The 26298-nt window shown below is 45.6% G+C and overlaps 1 protein-coding gene across 1 annotated transcript in view; it reads left to right on the top strand.

Moving 5' to 3' along the window:
• Positions 1-26298, top strand: part of BMP7 (bone morphogenetic protein 7) — a 47906-nt gene that overhangs the window by 8876 nt on the left and 12732 nt on the right. Inside the window, exon 2 of the mRNA XM_026101886.2 lies at positions 15658-15850. Within this exon, the coding sequence (XP_025957671.2) occupies positions 15658-15850 (193 nt within the window). The remainder of the gene's footprint in view (positions 1-15657; positions 15851-26298) is intronic.

Here is a 26298-nt window from a genome sequence, read left to right as displayed (position 1 = left end):
GATTATTTTGTAATTAGGCACACAAACCCGTAATGAGCTAAGGCCTAAAACAACAAGCACCGGCACCCTCTCAGGTTCGTTTTGACGGTATCTGGAAAGGCTTACAGCTGAAGTGCCTCCAGGGTGGGATGAGGTTTTCCAGCATGTGGCCAGTGCTATCAGGTCCACCTGGCCTGGGAAACTATGCAGCTTTGCAGCAGAGAAAATCCCTTAACTTAGATCTTCATGGCAAGCGCTTAAAAGCTACCTTACTTAAAAAAAAGGTTGGGGGGAGGGAGGGCAGTCGTTCCCTCCAAATGAGAATTAAAATGAGCAGGTGCCTTTTTAGACTGCTTTGGACGAGGGAGCAACTTCACACCGATGAGGCTGGTGAGCTTGCAGCGCATCGGGGTTTAAGCTTTGGTCCATGGTGCAGAGCTGCTTGCAGAGGAGCAAGGAGCCTCCTCTCCTCCGCCCGTGCCTGCACCTCTGCGCCAGCCCCCGTGTCCTCCCTCCGAGCATCCCGCACGGCCACGTTCCCACCTTCTGCAGGTCCAGGAGTGACTTCGGCTGCAGCCACGGGGCCAAATCCTGCCCTGGGGCACCTCGTTTTTGCTGGCACCCGTGCAGCTGCCTAGCTCCTCAGGTTTTACCAGTTGTTATTTCCACAGTACGGTGGCAGTAAAACTTTTTAAAGGAGACCAGAAGAACCCTGGGAGAACTACTAAAAAATGCTCATAAAATAATACAGCATCAGTAGTTGGGCGCTGTAATGCTGCCGGAGAGACGAGTTTCTTGCCGAGGAAGGGCTGGGAGCGGGGCTGGAAGTAGCGCCCGGCTCCTTGTGTACCCGAAACCCCCGTGGGCTCCACTGAGCCCTTTGGCTCCCCAAAGGGAAGCAAGTTCAGGTTTATCATTTCAATGGAAGATTGAAAATTAATAAGAAATTCCGAATTACGGTGCTTACAATTTAGTAGTGTATGAATAATTTTCTATCAATTTTTTAACCATAATTTATCCACATCTGCCAAGAACATGTAACACCATGAGTGATAATGATTTGCCACTAGCGGGAACCGGTTGCTAACAGTATCTGGTCTTCTTGCTTGCTGCAAGCCAGCAGCAACCTGCCCCTCTCCTGGTTTTCAAGTTTAAAATTAATTGCTTCTATCACTCAAAATATTCTGAACATTTTAATCTTGCTACTTTTATTTGTTTATTACTGTGCAGTAATTACAATCCCACAGGGACTTTTTAGATGTTAATAAAGAGCACTGCACATCACTTTTCCTGACGCTTGTGTGGCACTATAAACCTCATGCTGAGTTTAAGTTCCCCCTTCTGACCATATCTTAAAAAATCCAGTATTTGTTAAGAGAAAGGAGGGGATTTTTTTTTTTAACCAAAAGAATAGAAAAAGAAAAAAAAAGAAGTAACTTTAGCCTCACAATCTGCTAGCTACGTAAAGCAGTAAATGTTTAGTTGAGAGAGGGAAAAACCAGAACTGCTGGAGATTGGTTGTTTCCTTTTGGAGGAAACAATAAATGTGCCCGCTTGTATTTTAACAACATTACTACTGGGCCCCCTAATTACACAAATATACTTGTAATAAACTGCAGAAGAGAAGAGCTAGAAAGGAATCGTTCTGCACAGATCTTGCTCTTCAGTGCAAGAAAGAAGCTTTTGAGCAACCAGCCTTTCAAACCTAGGAGCAGATGGGAAGATCAGGGCGTTTCAGCGCCGACTTCTCTGTGAGGAATCATCTGTCTGTGGGGACAGGTGAAAAGAGGAAGCTAATCGGACGTGGGGTGTAAAACTTCTCTCTTCGGTGTGAATACAGCTCTGACCTCCGAATACAATAGTTCTTGCCGCTCCCCGGCATGCATTTTAATCCAGTTACAGGAATATTAGGCTCCGTATCCACAGAAGTCTCCAAGTTTAACGCTACTGTACAACTTAACACAGCAAATGCCGAGGTGCATGAAAGAGTCCATAATGATGCAGAAACATGCTTAAATAGACCTCAAATATTTTTTACAAAAACACTAGCTTTCATTTTGCTCCTCAATCCAGAACCGTCAGATGGGAGCTGTTTCCCTGCAAATATTACAGAATAGGGGAAAAGTAATAAATCAGCGTGTCTAGAGCTGTGACAGGGTTTCCTCCCCGCACTGGTAGCTGGTGGCTACAGTCCCACGAGAGTGTGATGGGTGGGCAAGGGACGAGGCCAGCGAAGAGCGGTCTGCGCGCCTCGCCACGAGGGACCCTTGCGTAGAGGCCATCCTCTCACGTCCGTGCTATTCATTCACGCCAGCACCATGCGAGGCCACGAGTCGGTATTACAGCAGCTGATCTTGTGCCCCAGAATTGCAATTACAAAAGTGTTTTTGAAGATCAAAGCACGAAACAAAGCAAAACCCGGGAGGCCGGTGCGAGCCGGCCGAGTGTGGTACGCGGAGCTAGTGCTCCAAGTGTCACCGGTGGTGCTGGCTTGTAAAAGAAATTTTTTTCTGGTATAATAGAGATTGTGGGTGGAATTAAGCTGCTAGTAAAGGCTTCTCCTAATTTTCAGATGATTTTATGCCTGAAGGATTGGCCACAGTGGAAAGGGGACACATGCACACACACACTCTGTACATATATATATATGTATATATATAAAATATATATATAAATTTGACCTCCTGAGGATGTTTCTGAAATAATAGTTTACACTTGCAATCACTCTAGATCACTAGGACTTTACATCTACCAACAGAAGTATCGCAGATGGATGTAATCAGCTTACAGACCTTAATTTTCACAGTCCTTAGGCCCATATACAAAGTTATTAAAATAGTAAACAGTCCCTTGCCTATTTCTCAATGAAAATAAATGTTTTCCACAGCAAACATTCCTAGAAAGCAGTAAGGTTGTATGCCAGAAGCTACAAGGTCCATCATGGACAAGAGACAGAGAGTAGATGGGTCTGTTGGGTTGAGGATCAGGTCACTCTTGGGCAATGATGTGGTCTCAGTTCCTCGGTTTCCAAACCAGGAGCTGTGCCTTACTGTGCCCCATCTCACTGGGACCATCTTGGCAGTGCGTAAGAAAACCTCATAATCCCAAAGGAAAACATGAAACGGGTCATGAAGCCCTGCTTCTGTAGTGAGGATGGGCGCTCAGGAGTATCTCTTTAAGCAGTAATTGAGGTCTCTAATCATTATTTTCCAAAATGTTTCTTCCCATGCCTCCACACGCCACATTTCTATCTAATAATCCTGGCTCAAAAAACAGCGTTAACACCACTGGACCTCCCACAGATAGGACACCTGAAAAATTCGCAGTCGATGTAAGAGCACGGACGCAAGACGAGCACTCTGCCCGTGCAGCGTCTCCGCCTCTAGGCACACGGACCTTTCCCCTGAATAGTTTGTTGGCCCCAACACAGCAGCAGCGCTAATCTTCCCGAGCCGGCCTGACCTAGAAAGGTGCAGATGTTTGTTATTGCATCGACAAGCTCAAAAGGGCCAGTTTATCGCGGCCTCGCAGCTCGGCTCAGATTGTGCACACCTTCCCCGTCTCAGTGGGGCTGCTTGCACTCAAAGGCCGAGCTGCTTATCTGGTGCTCACATGTCTGATATCTTCTGGTTATTTTGTAATATTCCACAAACTGCCTTCTCAACACAACCAGAATCTGGGATTTAAGCTAAGAAATCCAGAAAGCCATATGTTTTCAAACTTGGAAAACAGGTTCTGGGATTATTTCCTTTTTTCACAGTAAGCCACAAGAAAGGCTCGATTCCCAGTGCCTGTGACTCCCGCCACGTTCCTCCCGGAGACGCTGCGCAGGTGGAGGCCCAAACCCTGGAACGATTCGGGGGATGCCGGAATTGTTGTGGCAATACGATACTAAAGGATTAATTAGATTTATATTATCTATTTGGGCAGCTGTTCCGTAGATGAAAGGGAGGCTAATGCAAATTAAATGTATAAGCATAAAGAGGCCAATTTGCACTCGCCCCTCCACTGGTGTACCGAGTCTGCCAGCGCAGGAACGGGCCCGTTCCAGTGATGAAAATAAGGCACTTGGAGACGCCATCAGCTGGGCTCTCTCTTTCAAGTGTTGCCAGTAGATGCACAATATGTATGTGTGCTTTTGGAAGACTTTTATTTTGAACTCAAGATGTGAATCTATGGTATTAAGGAAAGCAGAACACAATCCTTTATTTAGCTGCACCTGCACCTTAATGCCTAATGAGTTTAGTCTGATGGAATCCAGACCTCAGGAAGGATTATAAATTCTCATTTGATTTCATTTACTTCCAAAATACCTTAAACCAGCTGTACCAGCCTAGAATCCAGTCCTTCCTTCTGTATCAGTTTTGCAAATGTCGTTGAATATTTAGCTGCATTAACTAACTTTATGCTGTATAGCAATACACCGATAGTAAAAAAAACCAGAAGGCAACTTGAGAAAAACATGTAGTGGAAAGATAATTAGCAGCATATAAGCTTGAAAAGCATCTGTTTATGAGCAAGCTTTTTATAAAGTTTTTCATGATCTGGAAGCAAAATTTGGAAGAAGCTGAAACCAAGTGAGTAGGCAATATCCTCTCCAATGGGTCCAGAGCAAGACTGAAGAGCCTAGCCTTGCAAATGGTGGATGAACACTGTCTTCAGGGCATTAGCGGTGCATTCAGACATTGCTGTCTGTTTTGTATAAACACATCAGAGACTTTTGGGCAGTGCCCTTCCCAGGATTACTGGCTCAAGCTGTTTATTTTGAACAATATCTAATTTATCAAACCCATTTGAAGCCTTCTTAGTTTGCCCTGCTGTAGTTACTGGAATGCATGAGCATAATTGGATGCTGTTGCATCTCTGCATGATCAAATCATTGCATCACATGTTGTATCACATGTTTTTTTAGTCTTTGCATGTCCTACGTGCATGCAGATGAAGGTGCCAGTGCTGCAGGCTCCCAGCATCCTGCAGAGACGCTCGTGCCTTCCCTTGTAGGCACGTAGGGGTATTAATGGACACGCCGCAGAAGAGCAGGGAAGCTTGCAGTACTGGTACCCTCATCCTCCGCAGATGAACACACTGGCAGACCCCAGTCACTACTAAACGGTCTTCCTTCACCTGAGATTAGATTAGAGCTGGCTGAAAACATGTAAGGGAAACTTTTTTCCTTTCTCCCTGAACTGAAATTTGGTCAAAGCTGAAGAACATCTTTCCATTTCAAAGTTCTCATTTCATCCCAAATAGCCCATTTTAGGTTTTCCATCAGTAGTCTCTCACATGCTGCCTCTTCTCTTCCCTGGCTGAACGCATGTTATTTCCGATGGGGTCTGTTCAGCCTCTTGTCTCTCCTTGCCAGGGCCGGGGTTTGTTTCCTTTTGCTCAAGGCTGTGTGTACAAGCAAGGAGAGCAGCTTGCTGGGTTTTGCATCAGTGATTTTTTGAGAGGCTCCAATCTCAGTGCCCACTGCAGGAAGCACCTTGAGCCCCATTTGTCTGGTGGCTCAACTGGTGGATTTTTTTTCTCAGTGAACCATACTGTCACCAACTTTTGTCCCTGTTTGTGCTCTGCAACCTCCTGCCCCTTAAGACACCCATTACGCTGCTTTCCTCCCCTATGGCAGGTACATCTCCTTGCACGACCCTTTTCCACGGTCTGGCTGCCTCCTCAGGCTCCACCACCCTGACCCTTTCCCGTGCCTCTTCCTCCTCCTCCCAGCTCTGTGTTGCCACTGTCTCCTTGACCCTTGGATGCACTGGCAAAATGTGCGAGTTTGAGTTCGCACCTAACGCTGGCACAGCTTCGTAGTGAAGTCACCCTCATCGGATGGGAGCCAGCAGTGTAACTCACTGACTTCATAGCACCATGAAACTAGCCTCGCTGTACCCTGAATTACAAAAGTGAGAGAGAGCAAGGTGTCATGTAGCAGTCATCTCTGTTTCAAAGAGGGAAATGAAAAACATAATCCTGCATCGCCACATACCTCCCACAGCTGCATTCAGAGGAGTCAAGATTTGGCGGACACGTTAGACAGATGCCTCCACTCTTAGGCTGCATTCGTGCATACCCACATTACGGTGCAAACAAAGAGAGGAAAGCCAGAATAATGATGCTGTCTCTCATTTTGCTCACTGTTCAGTTTGGCTACAGGGATGTTTCTAGAGGAGGGCATGGAGAAGTGCTGAGGTTGGTTTTGGGAGGCAGGAAACTTTGCAGCGGTTTAGACTGAGCCGTGCAGTGCATCGTAACTGCAAAGAGCAGGGGGAGCTCCCGGTGCACCCTGCTTTTTTGCAGGGGGGGAGCATCTCTGTGCACTGAGAGAAGAGCAAGCAACAGGCTGGCGATGGCGCAGGCTAGCACGGCTAACTAGCAGCCTCGGTTAGCCCCGCTCCCAGTGACTGCACGGGAGCTGGAGGCATTTTGGGATGGCCCCAATGCTGGCTGGCTGGGGGGCACAGAGAAGAGTCCCATTAACTTCTTGCACTGAGTTTCCCATAGACTCAGCGGTAGTATCGCCACGGAGTCCCCCGCTTGTCTGTCTGTCTGTCTCTCCAGAAAACTGCCACCTCCGTGGTGCTGGGAGAGGAGACTGACAGCACACCCCATTCCGCGCTGTCCTGATCCCTGCTTCCCAGTAAAAGGTGGGGGGAAAAGCAAGGAGATTAGAGAGAGTGATGAGGAAAGCCCTGCTAAGGAAACGTCCTGATACTGGATTCCTGGAAAATGAGGGTAGGCGTAGGGGAAGGCTGTCTCAAGGAACACCTTCACTCCCATTTATTTAACTTTCCCCTGGCCTCCTGCCTTTCCTCCATTCCCTCACACCCTGAATCCTGCAGAAATAGTAAGTGCTTTACAGCAGCTCCTGATTGATGGCAGTGCTGTGTGCTGCTAAGGCTGCAAATAAGCTATCCTGAAGCAACACAATTCTTCCCTGCTTCTTTAACGCTGCTTTCCCCCCCCCATTCACATACAGACACTGCAGACTCAGCGTCAGGATTTGCACCGTGCTCGGTCTGTTTACTATTATACGAGTTTCATGTTCACAGAGCAATCCCACGTGTAAATTTTTCACAGTGCCTTTCATCTAGCCTGGCTCTGATTGCAGCAGGGAAACCACAGCGTAAACGGGTACCGCTCAGGGTGCAGTCTGCAAGGGAAACGGATTACCTGTGCATAACCTGCGCAGATATTTCATGCATACTCTTTAAGGAGAAATTGTTCAACCATACAGCAATTCCTTAAAGCAGCTACAACGAAATTCCGATAGAAGAACAGCTTCAGATGCACAAGGCAGCATGCACTCCTCCCTGTCCATGCCCTCCGGATTATTATGGCTTCCCTTTGCCATCCGCCGTCCTAAGGAATTTGTCATTCAGGGCCTCCTGGGTAGCGCATGGGGCGCCGGGACGTGGGATTCCCGCCGCCTCGGCCCAGCGCGCGCCTTGGCTGCCCACTCGCAGGAGCCCAGGTGGCTGCGCATCGCTCCTGCAAGCCCTGCCTGAAGTGGTTATGGCACTAAACCTGACACTGGAAGAACATCAGAAAGGGCCTGGGCAGTTTGTTAGAAAAAATGCTAATCTCTGCTCCGCGCAGGCCTTGCTAGCTGAGCTCAGTTTCTGCAGGAAGAACTTGCTGCTGCTGCAGAGATAATTAAACCCATCTTCCCTGGGCCCGCTGCTTGTACACGCACAATGACACCATTGTTTGGAGTCATGCAACACATATGCTGACATTAAAGTGTTTAATCTTGTAGTACAGTATTCCATTATTTTTTGGACATCTGTACATGATAGAAAGGGTACGTATTAAGGGATTTGTTGACAAAGAAATGGCTAATGCTGATACATGTGTGGACTGAAAGGCTCTTTCCAAGTTCTGCTCAGCAATGGGGAGACTGCTCCTTCCCAGGCCCGGACCCTGGCACAGATGTGATATGCACTGTTGCTATTACCACTTTTGAATTTATAACAAGGAGTCTGTGTTTAGAAGAATTTTGGAAGCTCCCTGCTGGGTTTGTGGCTAGGTGGTCTTGCTGGCAACACCACCTTCATGCTGAAAGCTGAAAAAATGAAGTGATGGTTAAAGGAAGAATATTAACTCCAGAGGGCTTTTTTCCCCCCCTTTCGTAACAAAAATGCTTACCCAGGATCACTTTGCAGCCATGAGCACTAAAGCATTTTAAATTCCCCTGTTTCTAAACTCTTGGGGTTGGGGATCAGCATTTTTGGAGCCTGGTTTTGATCTCATTTGAAATTAATGTATTCATCCTGATTTACAGCGGCAGACAGGACAGGGCTTAGCCTGGCTGCACTCTGAATTTACCACGCAGCAAATAGTTTGTCACCTTTACCTCCGCTTACCTGGCTGTAAAATGGGTCCATCAGCACTGAGGCTCGGCGTGCGAGTTACTACCCGAACCGGCTACGGAGCAAATGCCGCTTGCTCCGGCGGGGCAGACCCCAACCAGGCCGTGGCACGAGGAATCAAACACCCTCCGCAGACGCAGCACACGGCTAAATGTGGGTGCTACCGGGGCGCTAATAGTAATGTTACTCTGAGCTTGTGTTTTTCGAAGTGTAGGATGGCGGCAGTTCCCGACGGTGGGACGCGTTACTGGATTATATAAAAACCATGCAGTATTTTTCTAGTAAGCTTATCTCACAGCCCAAATTCAAGGGTGCATTTGTTTTTCCTTAGGTTTCTCCAAAAACCAGCAGTTGGTTTTAGATCAGCTGGAGAGCTGCAGATATCCAGTGTGAAAAAGCCCTCCAAATACTGCCTTAGCACTCCTATTAAAAACAGTATTTTCACTTTATTTATGCACAGTCCAGGACATTTGCTCTACATCATTTACAGAACTCTCAATTCATACTCTTTAACTATGTCTTTAAGCGTTTCTTTAGCTGCTGCTTTAGTTCCCTGATGTCAGCATGTAAATCTTTTAGCCGAGAGGATGAAGGAAATGAAAACCAATCACAGCACTGCACATTCCCAAATTCCTGCCATTATAAATTTGCTGCAACTGCCCCTGTAACTCTTGCTGTCAAGCACAACAAGGAGGGAAACGTGTGCCTTAGCAGACTGTGGCTTGGCATGACATTATTGCAATCTTTATTATACTCCCTCTTTTCTTTAGAAAAATATAAGGACTGACCTTGCACTGCTTGCTCAGTCAGGATTCCCACTGGGCCCAACAGGCCTTTTCAGCTACAGACTGCTGGATCCTACCCCTCATTGGTTTCCTCCTTCTTGAAGCTCACTAACATAAGCAGAAAAGGCCTATATTTCATAAGTGACATGATTTTATCCATCAATTTAGAATCAGAGATGCAATTTATACAGGGAACATTTCATCACTGTTAATTAGAATCCCATCAGGAGGTCTCATATTCGGCATCCCGAAAATTTCCAGTGCAGTTTCACAACCATCGCAAACCCAAAACGCAGGGCTGGCCCTGCCGTCCCTCCCGCTGCGGCTGGAGGGTCCCCCCTTCCTTCTGCTGGGACCTGCGGCCATGCACTGAGCCGGGGTGCGGATGTGATCCTGCTGAAAACGTGCCTGGGGACAGAGACATTATTTTTCGGCTGAATCCCTTTCACAAGGGAGGCAGCAGAGGCGTGCAGCAGCGGTGACGGGAGCGGACCCCTCCTTTGGAAAGCAGCTTGCACTTATGCAGGCTGAAGATGATCGTGGCTCACAGGCTGAGCTGGTGGTCCAAAACCAGCCAGTTTCTAGGAAACCCTGTGCTCTACACAGAGAAAATGCAAGGAAGAGTCTGTGAAGTGCAAAGTTTTGACTTGGATCTTTATGGGCACTTACGGAGAGAATTAAAGCTAATTTTACTATGAAAGTTCAAGCAAGATTTTTGCGTTGCTGAATGAAAGCGGTGCAACTCAAAAGGTAGTTTGCCCAGTAAAGCTGACATCCATGGGCTCTCTGGACAAACCAGCCAGTCCTCAGGGATCCCTCCAGAAACAGTGATTATTTTCTGTAGATCTGTAATGATCAGAGGAAAAGGAGATAACGACTTTCCTGCTCGCTAAGCTCGCCTGCGTTATTTCTGCAGTCGCTGGTGTCAGGCAGGCACAGGTAGACTAGCAAGAGCTGCTCGACAGGCCCTCGATGCCAGAGCATGGTGGGTTTTTCTTTGGCCTCTGGATCTCCGGCAGGTTTTGCAGGCAACGGGGCCGATGCCTCTGAAGTTGCGTCTCGCAGGGCTCGGAGGCCGAGCGAGGGGGTGTTGTCTTTTGGAATCTATTTTCCTTTGACTTATCTTTCAGTCTCAGGAATTCAGGACCTTTAATCTATTTGAGATTAAAGTCCTTTACAAATCCCTTCTGGCCTTTTTTGGGAGTAAAGAAGTTACAGACACCCTAGCGTACATTCCTTTTGGTACCTTTTTTTTTCATTGTAAATTAGAAACAACTAGCTTTCTAATTTTTCAATGTGATAATAACGTAATTATTCCACTTGTGATCACTACAATAAATGAGATAACTATTCTTAAAGTTATAAGCAAAAAAACCTATATCAGATGAAAAGATTAACAGGAGGATGTAAATGTTTACTTTTTAAGTATTCAAAATACATTCCTAGTGCAGCATCCAGACGTTCCAGGGAGAAGAAGGTTGGGATTACTGAAGCTTTCAGTTTGGCAGCCTGAGCCCAGCATCTATTCATCTCATGTTTACTTTGCTTGTGAAAAACAGCTTTTTTAATCTCTTCAGAAAACAAGAACGTAAAAATACGCAGGTGAGTAGATTCTTGCATGGCAGAAGTGGACCCCCTTGAAATTAGTGGAAGTATTTCTCTTGACCTCCCTGGGGGTTGGATTAGCTCTTTATCACTTCTGTAATAATTATTTTTTTAACACCATCATTCTTAGAAAATTATTCCTGTGATATTCCTGGTTCTTTGCTTAATACAGAGCACTAATGATTGACATACTGCTACCGCGCTTCGTACAAAACCTAACATTTTCTGGTTTCTTTGGCCGGTGTAGACAGGAATAATATAACTATTGCAAGCTATGTCTAAACCTGAGTCTTGGCTGTCGTGGTCGTGCCTTGACTGCCGTCAGTCCATATTACAAAACCAGTGGTCCAACCAACATCTACCGAATTAGCTCAGATCAGCTTTTAATTTACCAATAGTGATTTACAAAGGAGTTTAAAAGAGTTGGGGCCCTAATTTATGCTTTCAACGTATTTTGTTGTGAAAATGACCAAACATTGGATGAGGTACTTTTCTTAGCTTTCTGCTGGGGTATCGTGTGCTTTAGACGTTTGGGCTCCTGGGGGTCTTAAAACAGGATCCCTGGCTTTTCTGCCTAGTCTTCCTTTTTGGTCCTGCTGTCACACCAGTTCTAGATTTCAACCGCTATAACTTTTTCTTCTCATAAAAAGAGAGTACACTTCAGGGCATGTGAAAACAAGTACCATAGATTCTTAGGCATTTTATCTTCACTTTTCCCATATTTTTGGATCTGATACTTGGCTACCTCACATCTCAGCACATGCGTCCATCATGTTTTCTTTTAACCGTCACTGGTGTTGCACAACTATGCCATATTGCCTCCTCTTGCATCACTGCAAAGCCACAACAGAGTGGGTCTGGAGGAACAAAGGACTTCAGAGATATCTGAAGCCCTGTCTGTATCAGATGGATGACTGCAGTGTGTGCAGTATTCATCCAGATTGTGGACAGATAGCCAAGGCCAGACTTTCAGAGATGCTAAGCGTACTTGCATATTTGCAACAAAGGTGTGGCAAATTTACTGATAACCACTAACCTAAGACTATGTACTTGTTTTGTTTTGACACCTTAATTGTCCTGCACACTTTTTCTTGGTTTTGCTTATTTTCTTAGGAATCTGTTGTCCATCTCCATGGTGCAGCTCTAGGATCCCAACTTTTTTGGCCTTTCCTTGGCCAAAGGCCAATACCAAAAGGAGTGTCTGATGATCACAACCTGGCATAGCCACGATTAACTGCCACACTTAGCACGCCACTCTTGGCCCAAGAGCTCTTTTCACCAGCAGATTTTTAGCCCTGTGTTTAATTAGGTCATAATATGTATGCAGAAGTTATGCCCCCAAAGTACAAGACCACTTCCAGAAATGGAGAGGTGCATTTACTTTAGGTTGTTTCTTTCAATGGAAAAAATTCACTGCTTTCCAACAGTTAATGCACACTGTCTGTTTCATAGCAGAATTATTTTTCAAGGGTGTTCTTCCTTCTCTTATTTTACATCCTTTGATGCCACATCCAAAGCCTTGGCTTCCTCTCCAAGCAGCTGCCTTGCCAAGGCTTTTGAATTGTGACACTTGCTGAGCTAGAATTTCCAATCTTTGAAATTAGGAGCCTCCCCAGTAGGAACTGGACTAAAACCACTAGCCAAAAACCATTGGGTGGTAACGCTTTGCAAGAACTATGAACCCAGGACAAACACGAGTTTAAGTTCTTTGAGCAAACAGACTATTTACATCCAGCAAATTTTCATATTGTGTGATGACTTCTAAGGGAGCTTTTCAAACGGCTGATGAACAACTGAGATTAAGTCCTTTAAGAATGACCAAAATTTTCTTATTATGATATATTGTGTCAATAGGGATCACATATTTTATAGACCTAATGGAGAAATTAGCCTTATGCAAAGAGCTGTAGCAATTCTCTTGACTTGAGTGTTTCAGTGAACACTTTTAAAATACCATTGCCTCCCTCCACCCCCCCCGCCTTTTTTTAGACACTCCCTATTCAAACTTCTCAGGTAATTAATTGGAAACAACCCTGTTGCAGTATTGTCAAAGGTCTGACTAACACCCATCAAACCCAGGAAACTCCGACTTCTTGAGCACTCCCCTGCTTGCCTCATGCTGTTGTGCTTAAGGTATTACTGGGGTCCACAAAAAGTGCACGATCATATATACTGTACCATATGTTCACAAATACCAAAGCACAGCAGCATGAATTAAGGATAGGATTTCAGCCTTCATAATGAAGAGTCTTGCTTTTATGAGTTCAAGTCAGACCCTTAACGATATTTTAACATAGATTTTGGTGTTTAATTATGTAATAAGATTTACTGCAGTCATCTAACAGATGTTGATTCAGGGTCAGTGTTTCTCATAAATTAGTTCTGAAAGGATTTGTTACTTCTGGGTCAGCAGATAGGTCCAGAGTGCAAAGAAAAAAGGGGAAAAACAATAAACACTGAGTTGAAGGGTTTCTTGGGATTCTTTCTTCAGTTACATATCCACATATTTTCATGATCTTAATGACTATAGCCACAGGAATGTTTGCTTTAACACTAAAGATGGCTCAACCCAAAACCCTATATCCAAACATCTGCAAAGCATGGGAAAGTTCAGACTTTGGGGATCTTTATTTTATGACCCTGACCCATTAATTTTTCACACTAATATGACACATTTTTCTAGGGCTCTAGCATAGAAATCACTGTGGGCTCTAACAGCACCTGAAAAAGTTTTATCTTCATGCATTTGTTGTCCGTCTGCGCATACAAAGTGCAGCTAGAGACTGGTGTGGGCCAACAGAGTTGCCGTCACACGTGTACACTGAGAAGGTGCACCCACCTTTCGTTGAAAATGCAGCCATCCCACATTTTTGGAAGCAGATCACATTTGTACGTCCTACTGTTAGAGTTCTCTGAAATACACCGTGCTAGTGATGTTATCCGTAATATAATTAAAAACACCCAACATGTTCATTCTTCTATAGTTGTGGTTAAAGGAGCTGCTCCATACTAAAATATTTTTTACTCCCCTCTATAATTTAGGCATGAACAAATTCCTTTGAGACTGAAATCATACTCTTTGTAACTTACTCTGCTGGGAATATTTGGGAAGAAAGTGTTTGAGGCACATTTAATAGCGTTGCTAACACTTACAGGGCAGTTTTGGCCTGCCAAGTGTTTTCCAAGCACTGACAAATATTTGCAGTATGCCCCACTTCAGGGTACGCGAGACTAAGTGATCTTCCTAAGGCTGGACTAGATGTTAGAGCTAGGAGTGGAACAATAACATTGTTCATCCAGTGCTCGCTAGGACTGCCCAACCTCTAACAGCATTTGCTGAACTTAACTGCCTCTGTCTTGGAGAGCTTAGGGGTTTAATGCCTAAAACACTCCTCTGAGATGAATCCCAGCTACTAGCAAGAACTTTGAAGTACTTATTTCCCTGAGCAGCTATCGCACAGTGGCCAGCGGAGAGCCCTGCACTCCCGGCAGAAATAACGTGCGAGATGAAGGAGAGTCTGTAGCCAGCTGCTGAAACTCGGCCAGTAAAGCAGTATCGAACCTGCTCTGGGTGCGTGTTTGGACGTTCGGTGGTTGCAGGAGGCTCTCCGCACTCCGTCCCTGCCACGAGGGAGTGCCTTGTGTGTGCTTAATCACTGATGCTAATGCACATTAGTGCGGCGTAGCACTAAATTTAAATCGCACTTCACAGACTCAGGCTCAAAACTCCTCTTTTTCAGGAGTAATTCCATTTAAGTCAATGGATTTACACAATGGATTTACTGCTGCCAGAAGAGAATCAGGCCTGTAGAAAGACACACATTCTTTGCCAAGAAAACCTCAGAGCTAACTACTTGAATTGTGCACTCGAGCTGCAGGGAGGTCAAGTGGACAGACGACGGGACTGGGACTTTGGGCAAGCCCCTGGTTCAAACCTCAGCGCTCAAAACGCCATGCTGCGTGACCTCGGGCGACGCGGTTCATCCCCTCATACCTCTGTTTCCCCATTTTCCTTTGTCTGACTTGTCTGTTTAATTTGGAATTTCTTCAAAGACGGGTGCTTCGCTTTTGTGTCTGCTGGATGGGGTGCTGACACTTCTCCTCCCCGTTGCCGGCAGGGTTGAGGGAGCTGGTTGGAGGACAGTCTTCGAATCTTTGTTTCCTCACAGCACTAACCCTCTGCTTCACTATCCGCCAGCAGCGTTACACAAGGCAACCAGTTGTACATCAGCATGACGGGCAGAATTGTCACCCGCTGGCATAACGGGCTGCCCGAGCACGCGTGGGCAGGAATCTAGCAGCTCTTGTTATTGCAAAGTCACTACTGGGGGCTGTTGGTGGACTGAAGAAGTTGCTCGCTTTGAACGTTTGCTTCGTAGTTCTGATCGCCAGAGATGCTTTCAGACAAAAGCTTCAGCCCTGCGGAGCGGCACTCTGCTTCCCGCTGGCTCAGGGTGTGGGTCACCGGCATGCAAAGAGGCTCAAGGACTGGAATTTGCACACGCACGCGTGTGTGTGTAATTTTCATAAGCAGAGTTAGGCCGAGAACCAGCACTTCTGAAAAGCCCCATCTGTTTCTTTGAGATCCTTCACGCAGCAGCTTGGCTGTTATCGGTGGCAAGTGTCCAGAGTCAGTTGTCAAGTATGAAGCTGCCAAAATCATTAAAAGACAACGGTCATCCACACCCTATACCAGCCAGTTGTAAAACCGTTTCAGAGAGAGTCTGGTAAATACGTGTATACTTATAATAACCCCTGTAGAATCATATATTTCGTAGATGCCTTAATGAACCAAGCAGCAGAGTGGGACAGTGCAACCAGATATTCCTGCGCTGCTCTGTTGTGGTGACTCGCAGCGTGTTTGATGGCTGGGGAGAGCCGACAACGCAGGTGGCTAATGGGCTGCTTTTCTGTTCCAGTGGAGCATGACCGCGAGTTTCACCATCAGCGCTGCCACTACCGCGAGTTCAGGTTTGATCTCTCCAGAATCCCGGAGGGGGAAGCGGTGACCGCTGCCGAGTTCAGGATATATAAGGATTACATCCGTGAGCGCTTTGATAACGAGACGTTCCAGATTAGCGTCTACCAGGTACTCCAGGAGCACCCGGGAAGGTGAGTGATCAACAGGGACAGATGGACGAAACCAAAAGCAGAGCACATGCCTTCAAAGAGTTATGTCCGACATGCTTAGAAATGCTGACGTCAGAGCGTCAGCAAAAGCGTCTTAAGAACTGGCTTTAGGTGTCCAGGGTTATATGGTGGGGTCTCAGTAAACGTTAACGTAGCCACCACTTAAGGTATAGGGGGTCGACCATCAGCCGGCCTGAGCACCGTCCCCCCAGAGCAGCCAGGAGCAAACGTTGTGCATCTGAACATGTGTCTAGTGCCAAAAAAGATCATAGACTCAAAGTATCTCATGATTTCGGAAAGACCTACCCTCTTCCTCCTGCTGCTTATGGTCCCCGAGGTGGCAAAACCACATCTGAGCGCTTCCTTTCTAATTGTATCTTAATTACTAGCCTTTATTATGAAAGGCGCTTGAGATCCCTAATTAACAAAGACAGATGACACCATGCTCTTTATATTGACTGATTGTTTTGTGTGCAAAACTACAAGATGAGCTATTAAATCCATTCCAAGCAATTATTAATGCATGCCAAGCTCCCTGACAAATCCTCCAGGGAGCTTGAATAAGAACATATGTTTAATTTTCTCATCTGGTTTTAGTTCCAATTAATCAGCAGTCCCAAACTGTTTATCAAAGGCACTTAGTTGAGTTTGCACATACTTCTTTTAAATATAAGTCCTACCAAAAATGAGACTGCATTTATTTACATGGAAAGTATTTTATAATCACAGGCTAGTGAGAAGTTATTCTCTAGAACTACTAAATATGTAGTAATAACGCTACAGCCCAAATTTCAGTTTAGGTAAAGAGAAACACGAGAGATCACAAAGGGAAAATTCCAAAAGGATAAGAAAAAATAGCGTAATCAGGATTCTGGCTTTCTGTTTCTATAAAAGCTAACAAAAATGCAAAAAAAAAAATCAATTTTTTGCATTTTGTCATCCATTAGAAATATGAAAGGAAACCTTATCAACATTTTTAAATGGTGAAAATTTCAACCAGCTTTGCTATATGGTAAAATTATTCAGACACTCATGTGCTTTCTTCCCCATCTGAAATTTCAGTTTTGTGTGTCAAAACTGATGGTTCTCATGACATTTCTAATGACACTACGATTTACAGGGTTTGGGGTCTATGTTAATCTATTTTATCAAACAATGATAATTCAAACTGTATATATTTTACTAGGCTTTCTTAATGGAGAAGGCAACAAGCCATGTATGTGTGTATGACCCAAGGGACATCCTGCTGATCACAAGCATTTAAGTTTATTCCATCTTAGGCCCTTACAGAGGCAGAAGCCTCCCTGTGCTGCATGTCTTGAGAAGGTTATATACTAGAAGCCCTCGGGGATGACTTTTCACTCCTGGTAGAGAAGAAGCAAAAGATGAGTTGACAGAGGAAGAGGCTTCGCCAGCACGCTGGGGAGCTGCCAAAGACAAGTCGGGAAACATGTTCCTGGAGTAAATGTCCTTCCTCCAACTGATGCCAGGGAAGTTTTCCTTCAGATCCTGAGTAGTGAAGTGCCTACTAGGAAATTTGCTGACAGGATTAGGATGGCATTTATTGCCTTAATTCTAAGAGTCCACGGGTTTTTTAAAGCTGTCTGTAGAGAGGGCTGCAGGCTACCCGCTGGGGATGGTTATGTGTACACAAGTGCTGGGACCAGCAAGTGTTTCTGCAAGCTGTCTCTTTCACAGCTCTCTCTTAAAAGAAAAAACTGTGCAAAGGGCAAGCATATACATGAATGACTAGGTAGGAGAGGAATCTTGCTAATTATGCTACTGCTACCAGATTAGATGCAATTTTGCTGCACATTTATCCCAGGAACACCTTTTCATAACCAGTGTTCATGCATATTCACCCCTTGCATACATTTTGGCTACGGTGAGTTTTGAACTGTTTGTACTGAAAAAAATTTCCTGTTAATTTGGATTGACCCAAGGTAAAAATATTGTCACTACCATTTGTAAAAATATTTGCTCTTTTTCTGCATTATTCCACTAACATTTTCCAACCAGCTCTGTCACAGACCAGTCATCCAAGTTAGTGTGTCATTGGGCAAGTGGAGAAAGAAAACAAACTCTCTGTGATGTTGATCAAAAAACACCCATTCACTTTGATGCTTCCTTGGCTGTTTGTCTCATCCTGAGCAGGCTGGAAAGTTAGACCCATCTGACGTTGTTAGCAACAAGAACAAAACAAAGTCAAGCCCTCCCCCCCGCACACAGTTAAGAAAACCTTTGCTCACATTTTGCTTTGTAGAGCCCTCTCCCTTGAGCATAGCAGATACAATGGCCAACAATAAAAAGTGGGTTTTCCCTCTCCCTGCTCTCTTAGGATGGCCCAACAGTAGCATGATCGCCTGTGAGCCTGCTGCCATTGCCTAGGAGAAGACCCTAGGTATCTGGTAACTGAGACTGCAGATGTTCTCCAGGCCTGTGCTCCCAGCTCCAAGAGCACCCCGTGGTTAAGCACCCCGACGCACTGAAACGTGCTCCCAGGATCTCCAGAGGCAGCTGTAGCATCTGGTCTCCTTTGTAACACGGTGAAATGCAGCAGAGATCAAAACACCCTCTAGGGCCACAACAGCAGCTTAGGATTCACCCAGGTTGAGGCTGGGTGGAGATTTTTCCTTTGAGGATGAAAAGGCCATTGGATATGCTGAAGGCTTGTTTTTTAGCTAAACCTCAGCTGAGCCTTCGTTTCTGCAGGTGTGTTGGGGTGCCCTCAGTTCAAATAAACAGCAAGTACTGGTAGTTCAGCAATTAATTACTTGCTTTACAAGTTCAGACAGGTTGGCAGATACTAACCAGCAACATCTGTGTCTGCAATTTATTGTGGGTGAAAAATACAGACAGAGGTCTTTCCAGACAAACAGCTGCACCCACTACAGACAGCCCTTTCTGAAATCCTGCCCCTCAATAATATTGACATTTGAACATGCTAGGGAAGCTCTCATTTATCTGCCTTCTCAGTAATAGGCATAAAGCAATCGTGCTAGTGAAAACAATGAATACCACACTCGTGGCGTCAGACTGGTGCCGTTCTGGACTTTGACTAATAGAAATTATATTTCCGTGGAACTGAAGATATTGATCTTAGTACAGGTGTAACAATAGCTTGTGGTATGTAAGAAATCAGACTAAATGATCAAATATTCTTTCTGACCTTTCCAAATCTGTGAATTCACTGCAAGGCAGGCTTTCCAAACTGGCAGCATTTCCTTTGTAAAAAGGCATGTACAGCATTCTTTAGTCACAAAGTATCGGTTATTCACTTTAAGCAAACAAGTACATTCATGAACAAAAATGTTCCTAATATCATAAACACTATGAAAACAGTTGATGTTTTGACTAATGTAACGTGTCTCAAAGCTTTCGTGTGCATAATTTAAAGTCCAGTGACTCATGTCCAGCTTCCATTTGGTCTTCATGGTTCACTTACCCAAGAACTTGGGAAAGAGTTTTGTAAAGCCAGTGAGTGGGTTGAGAAACATCTCGAGCAGCCTGGCTGTGAGTCCTTGTTTGTGGTCAAAACCCTGCTAGTGGGAACTGAAGGTTGCCACCAGGCAGCCTGGTGTTGTACAAGCCTCTGTCCTGGTCAAAGCAAGAATTTCAAAGGGATTTAGGTGCCTAAAAAGACACGCAGGTGCTTAGTGGGATTTCTGACAGCAGCTAAGCAGGTTGGATACCTGACTCTTACTGAAATTCCTACCAGGATATTTTCAGAAAGCACCCGTGGAGTTCTGGGACAGATTACCAGCTGGGGCATCAACCTTAGTTTATTAACGTGAAACTGCAGAGCAAATCCAGGCTGTAGAGCTCCCCTCAACATCAGAGCTCAATCCTGCCTCTGTCCATGCCCTCAGAAGCTAAAATGCCTCCTCCCAGGGTTTCATCACTGATTCAGCAGACACAGCATTTGTAGGGTGGAGTAAATTCCCATGCCTTTGAAGTCGATGGGAGTTTTGTTACTGGAGAGAATAAGGGCAGGTACTTGACCAGCCTTTGGTAATTGAAATGTAGTTGCTACACATTCACTTTGTGGCCGTTATGGATTTCGCAGGCTTCAAAGGCAGTGAGTGATGTGAATGCTCTTGTTACCAGCCCTGCAGAAAAGCCAGACCTTGCCCCATGCGCGCCTGGCTTTGCCGTGCAGCTGGAACGCTTTACCGAGCTGCGGCAGCTCTGCACCCGCATCCCGCCCGACCCTCCCCAGACCCCTTTCCACCCTTCACTGGAGTCTGTCTCCATGTTGTGGGGTAAAATGTAATCCCAGTAACTAAGAAAGGCTTACGCTCGCCCAAGTTTGATTTTTTTATGTGGCTTGTCTGCACAAAAGTTGGTAACTGTCCTCATTCTGATATGCTCTTGGGCATAGCAGCAAGGGAACTTTCTGCATGAAAACCGCTTACCTCTCCAACACCAGTGCTGTGTTTAGTTCTCTCTTTCAGACCATTCCTAAAAGCCACCAGAGCCTGAAAAACCTAAAACAAACCTGGACCTCCCTTCACAGGGCACAGCTCTTCCCAGGCACTCGAGTAGCTGCAGGAGCCATTCTGCATACCCCAGTGGGCTCGCTCAGCTAAGTGATGCACTGATGAACAGTGATTCACTACTGAGCAGAAACACTACATGTGAAGTGTTAGCGACGTGTACAAAATCTCATTTCTCTCAGCACTGCATGTTTAGGAAACACATTATACCTCTCTATAGCAAACTCTCCATTGTCAGATTTAATCGGTCTTTGATACCTAGATTTTATCCTTCTCAAACACTGCACAGAAAAGGGACCATGACTACCAGGGATAGACAAGACAGAATAACAACCTGCTGAAATTTTAAAGTCGATTTAACTTCTCCCAAGATCCAACAGAATTTACCCAGATCTGTTTCACTACCATCACAGCCAGTTTTCAAAACACTCCTAGGAAACCACCTCCAGCAAACCACATTCCCTGCCGTTGCCATCCCTTCGCTTGGAGAAAGCCCCACGCGCGGCTCAGCTGGCAGCGCCTCCTCCCAGGAGCTCGGGAAGGATTTCTGTGGGTGGGGAGGGAGGGGAAGGGCAGCGGGGGATCCCGAGGCGCGTGGGGCCGGGAAGGTGTGGGAGGAGGGCTGCCGCAGGACTGTGCACAGAGGGTGTTGCAAACGTGCCAGGGAGAGGCCCAGGGAGATCCTGGGGCCCTCTCAAAGTAGGAAAGTCTGAAAAATATTTTCCTAAGCTTCTCTTTGGACAGCTGCAGCCGACTTTAAGCAATGACACCAAGCAAACCGGAATCTGGATACTGCTTTTTTTTTTTTTTTTTTTTAATCCAAACAGATGTCTTCCAACTTCAGATCTCTTCTACCCCTCCAAGGATGTCCTTTTTGCCTTCTCCCCCATGTACTCTGACCTAGACATGAATTGCTAGTCCTGTCCCTCACTGTCCCCCCAGCCTGAGTCCTTGAGCTGTTTTTTATTAAATTCGTCAGCTTGCACCGTGCCTGCGACCCAGGCAGCTTCTCGAGGGTTAGAGTACCAGGCAAGAGGATGGGATCATGTTCCTGTCATCATGGCTGTGGTTTACGTGCTGAATCAATAAGACATGTAATATATCTATGCCCTAAGTGTTTCCCACTTCACTATGGAAGTGGGAAGGTTGTCTCATATTTGCAAAGCAATTCAAATTCTGCTGCAAGGTGTCACAATATGGTTAATGTTTAAAATACCACTATATCCATAATTCCCCAAACTATCAGCGCGAGATGAGACTGGTGCTGCGCTGCAGCACTCGGGCAGACGCAACGTGCTCCTTGGCTGAGCAGACGCCCTGCACGTGCCGTGGGCGGCCGTACCCGTCCGCGCCTGCCTTGGTAAGTCATCGGGGTGCCAAGTGCGCTAGCAACACGGAAAGTCAGCGCGTTATAGAAAACCGCTTGTCTTGCAACGTAATGAAAGCCGCTGAGCGATTTGCCTTCTCGCCTGCTGCCTATTGCCCTTCCCATTCATTTTTATTCTGCTTGGAAGTGCTCGCTAGCGTTTGCTACCACTTGTCAACCAGCAGCTTGAAGTGAACAAAGCTGAAGAGGGGGATGGGGAAGGGGGGTGAAGAATATAAGTAAAAGCAGGTGCTTTTTGGTAAAGGGCTACCTTACATCAGTGTAAACTTTACAGCATTACAACTTAGAGTTGTAGAGCTTCCTCTACTGTTCTGTCTTACTGCTGCTGGATTGCCAACTCTCATTTTTGCGCCAAGTCTCTCTCGCTAGCCTATGCCCTTCATGCACCAGTTAAGTCAGGAGAATAGGTGAGATACTGCACTTTTAATTTTTAGATATGCTTTCTGCGTTTATGGCTGATGAGATAAATCAGAAAGATACGAGCAAGGTGCATCCTAAAGGCCAAAAGACTCCAAAAAATGCAGAAAAAGGTAAAGAGCCCATACCTATTTTCATAATTGCTAATCTTGTCTCTTATCTTAGAATTACTGGGTTTGCAACACTGCCTGTGATGGGTGTCCAGGAAATGGCACTTGTTTATGGACACCCAGGAGAATTACCTGCTGAGCTGGCTGCCGTTGAAAACAGCTCAGTGAACTGCCGGAGTTTCTTGTCAGAGTACAGGAACGTGGGTTCTGCAGGAATACTTCAAAGGGATATACCCAAATGTGAACAGAATAGGATTTCTAAGCTTTACACACATCCTTTTTTTACATCCCTTGCTTTTGTCATGCTTTTATCATCACACATCACTTTCTCGTCTTTGCCTCTGATCACAGCTCCCTTGCCCACTCTTTCTTTCCCTTCAGGGCATTTTTTACCTGCCTTTCCTATATTTTGTCTCCCCTTATACCTCCACTTTTCTCCACAAACCTCACTCTTTTCAGTCCTCTCCTCCTCTTGTCCACTAATCACTCGTGATTCCCTTTCTCCCTCCACTTGTGCAGCACCCCTGGTCACACACAGCCCCTCTGGAGTTGCGTCTCCAGAGCTCTAGCCACTTTCCAGACAGATGATCACTCATGCAACCTCCTCATCCAGCCGCCCTCACTTTGCGATACTTGTTACTCGACCTGGAGTCTAGAAAACACTGAGTTCACTATGGAAATTTTGTAGACCACATAGCAGTTATATGACCTTCAGACACATTTTCGGGAGCCCTTTCTAGTGGGAGGTGCCTCTCCTTTCTTGTGTCCAGCATCGGAGGCCGCTGAAGCGATCGGTGTTTGAGAAGTGCCAACCTCCTGTCCTCAGATTAGGCCTGTGTCGACAGCCAGATGCTTGTGAAAGCTGAGCTGAAGGCCCCAGGTTTTATCATTGCTAAGAGCATTGACGCTCCCCCTAATGTAAGCACTTTGAACACGGAGCCATTTTGATGTGGTCTCAACAAAACATACTTGTGGTCTGGATTTAGATTTCATCATTTATGTAACTCTAATCTAGACATTAACATTTCCATGTCCCAACTTAATTTTCTGTAAAATAAGGATAATGTTCTTTTCTCTATCTCTCAGCCTGGTAGGAGATTCAGTAGAGTTTGTCAGATGTTTAGAAGTTCTCTGGTGAAGGAACTGAACGCAGTGCCAAGGAAACAAACTGCTTTTCTGCCTCCTGATTGTAGATCTGTTGTTCACATTGCTCCAAGAATGCTCTAAATACGTGCACAGCTCATAGATAAGGCACCAGCAGATGAGATTTTAGGAATACATGGTATAATAGCTAGGACAGGTAGGTATAATAGCTAGGACAGGTAGGATGGAAAAAAAATGTTGATGTGCACTGGAAGTGTTTTCCCTTTGTGCTTAGATCTTTATTCAAATCTAGCCCTCAAAACAGTCATATTAGTTAGACATAGCTAATCCTAACTCAGATAACAACTCATTAGGCAGGAGCCCTCAGAAGAAATTTTGTTTAAGGCTAAGCAGAATAGCATTTCTTTGCCTCGTTTATTACGACTTGTCCGATAATGATGTCTAAATGGCTTGCTGTCTACTAGCTAGTGATTTAATGCTGTTTTGCCATACATCTTTTGGGAGCAGGGCCTTTCTTTTAAAAATGGAGGTTGTTCCTTGTAAAAGAACAGGAGGTTCCTCATCGTTGGAACGGGCGCCATAGTCTTGGGAGCCATGAGTGCTCTGCTTGCAAGGCCGCCAAGCCTCGCCTCCCGTGGCTGGCCACCGGCGGTGGGCCGCAGTGGAAAGCGCTAATCCATCATTGCTGTGAACTTCTCCCGAGAGCATCGGACACGAGGCCTTTTTGGGTCCAAGTGTGTATAGGAAGGATGTTTCCCTTCAGTGGGTCCCTTTCATCTCCGGCACTTAGGGCTTCCCCTCCAGACCTATTGTTTGCACATTGCTGTAACTACAGGCAAACAAACACATTATACAATATCCCAGGCTGACTCATCCTGTTTCTTGACGCATCATGTTGTCTGGTTACCCTGATTGCATCATGTCAGCATGGGAAGCTTAAAGGCTGGTTTTTCTGAGTAATAATATTGCAGTAGGGCAGTAGCTTAAAAAAAAAGAAAAAAAAAAGCATTATTGCTATTATCTTCAACCTGCAAACTGCAAGGAAGAAAAACCAAGCAAGCCAAGTCGCTATGAACTAAACCTTGTGTGAATCATGAGTTCCAGTCAGGGGGCATGCTTAAATGATGCGGTATGTTAATATAAAAATCTGTTACTTCTGGAAACTTGGACTCAGCCACTGGAATGGGCCAAATGCGTCCTACTCCCTCATCCCTGACCCCTGCGGGATGCGTTTTGTTCAGCGTGCTTTAACAGGGGGAGGGAGGGAGGTGTCCGTGGGGCCACGTCATGCCTTGCGGGAACACGGCCACTGCTTCTGGGTGGGGACGAAGCCCCGCTAAATCCGTCCCCCATTTGAAGCTCAAGCATCTGACGTACCCATAGATGGTTTGCACGCGGACTAGTTATCGTGCTCTTTATCTGCAGCTAGGTGCGGTGCCTCAGTGAGGCATCCAGCCCTCACCGCTGGCGGAGCCGACCGAGCTCCCAGCACGAGGTGGGACACCCGCCCGGAGACTCTTGCTGGTGCCTGGGCTGTGGCTCCTGGCTCGGCCTCCCGGCTCAGCAGCTGAAGCGCCGGCCACGGATCCCCTCTCCGTTGGCAAGGAAGGGTGGCTGCAGGTTCGGTTCTGCTGGAGCGCTTCTGCCACAACCCAAAACTTCTTTTTGTGCGTTTGTGAGGGAGCTACAGAATCCCACTTCGATGCGTGTTTGGCCATGCGGTCCCGTGCTCTGCGGGATGTAATGTCAGAAGTTTAATTTCACGTAAACCAGTGCAGAGCCAGAGGTAGTGACATCTATTAGCTCATGGAGCAAAGCCTTGGCCCACAAAGGTCGGGAGGAAAGCAACATAGTGAAAACATTGCAATAAAACTCCATTTCTGTTTTGAGTCAGTTGTGTGGGACAAAAATCTTCAATTTCTTGGTATCTTATAGTGTCAAGAATCACTAAAGTCTGCGAGGCAATAGCCTCTATGCCAGCAGCACTCTTATCAGCAGGTATTTTCTGCAAACAAGGGGCCCTGAGTAAGTTAAATTAAAAATATATATTTGCACTTACAAATCAATAGTGACAAAATTAATAAGGCCTTCTTTAAGCTTTGAGGACATGATTAAAGGGTTTTGCATGGATATTTCTTCATTCAAAAGGATAAAGTGACACTTAAACCAGTTACCCTGTTTGCACACTCAAAGCACAGAAGTAGTTCTTGCAGAACTTGTCTAGACACTTCCATAGGGTTTCTTTGTTGTTCTTGTCGTTTCTTATAAAGACAAATGTGCCATTATCCAATTTTGTTATTATTTTCCATCCAAGTTTTATCTCTTTCTTCATTTCTTAAATGCATGAAATCCTCCCTGTTTCTGATCATTCTGTTTCTGGTTTCAGTTTTTGACCCAGAATAATCCAACAGCAGTCTATTAAAAATTTAAGCAACAAATTGAAAGGAAATTGCCACCCAAAGTAATGCTGACCTGTGACTGTGCAGAGGGTTATTGCCTCAATCAATTATCTGTAACCTCAGCCGAACAAATTTAAAAAACCATTATGTATGTTAATATATGCACAACAGTGTTCCAGCTGGCTTGCACCAGTGCCACAATTATGCATAGAAGTCAGGAAATTATGTGTGGAAAGGATAATGAGCAGCATTGTCTGCCCAATTACTGAGTTTGCATATGCAAACAATAATTTTGCAAATCTGTGCCTGGCAAGCATTTTTCCCCCCCCTTAAGTTGCATCAGCAGCTCTAAGGTTAACTGTAATACCGTATAACCCAAAGTCACTTCAACTCTGTTTCAACCCATTCTCCCTTTTCTAAAGGGAAAGAAAGCACTTCATACGAAGGTGACGAGATAGCAAAGTATGCCAACACGGCCTCGGCATCATTTGTGCATTACTGAAAGGGCCTACCAGGC

The sequence above is a fragment of the Dromaius novaehollandiae genome, chromosome 16, assembly GCF_036370855.1.
Source record: "Dromaius novaehollandiae isolate bDroNov1 chromosome 16, bDroNov1.hap1, whole genome shotgun sequence".
Classification (NCBI taxonomy): domain Eukaryota; kingdom Metazoa; phylum Chordata; class Aves; order Casuariiformes; family Dromaiidae; genus Dromaius; species Dromaius novaehollandiae.
This window is presented reverse-complemented; position numbering and strand designations above follow the sequence as displayed.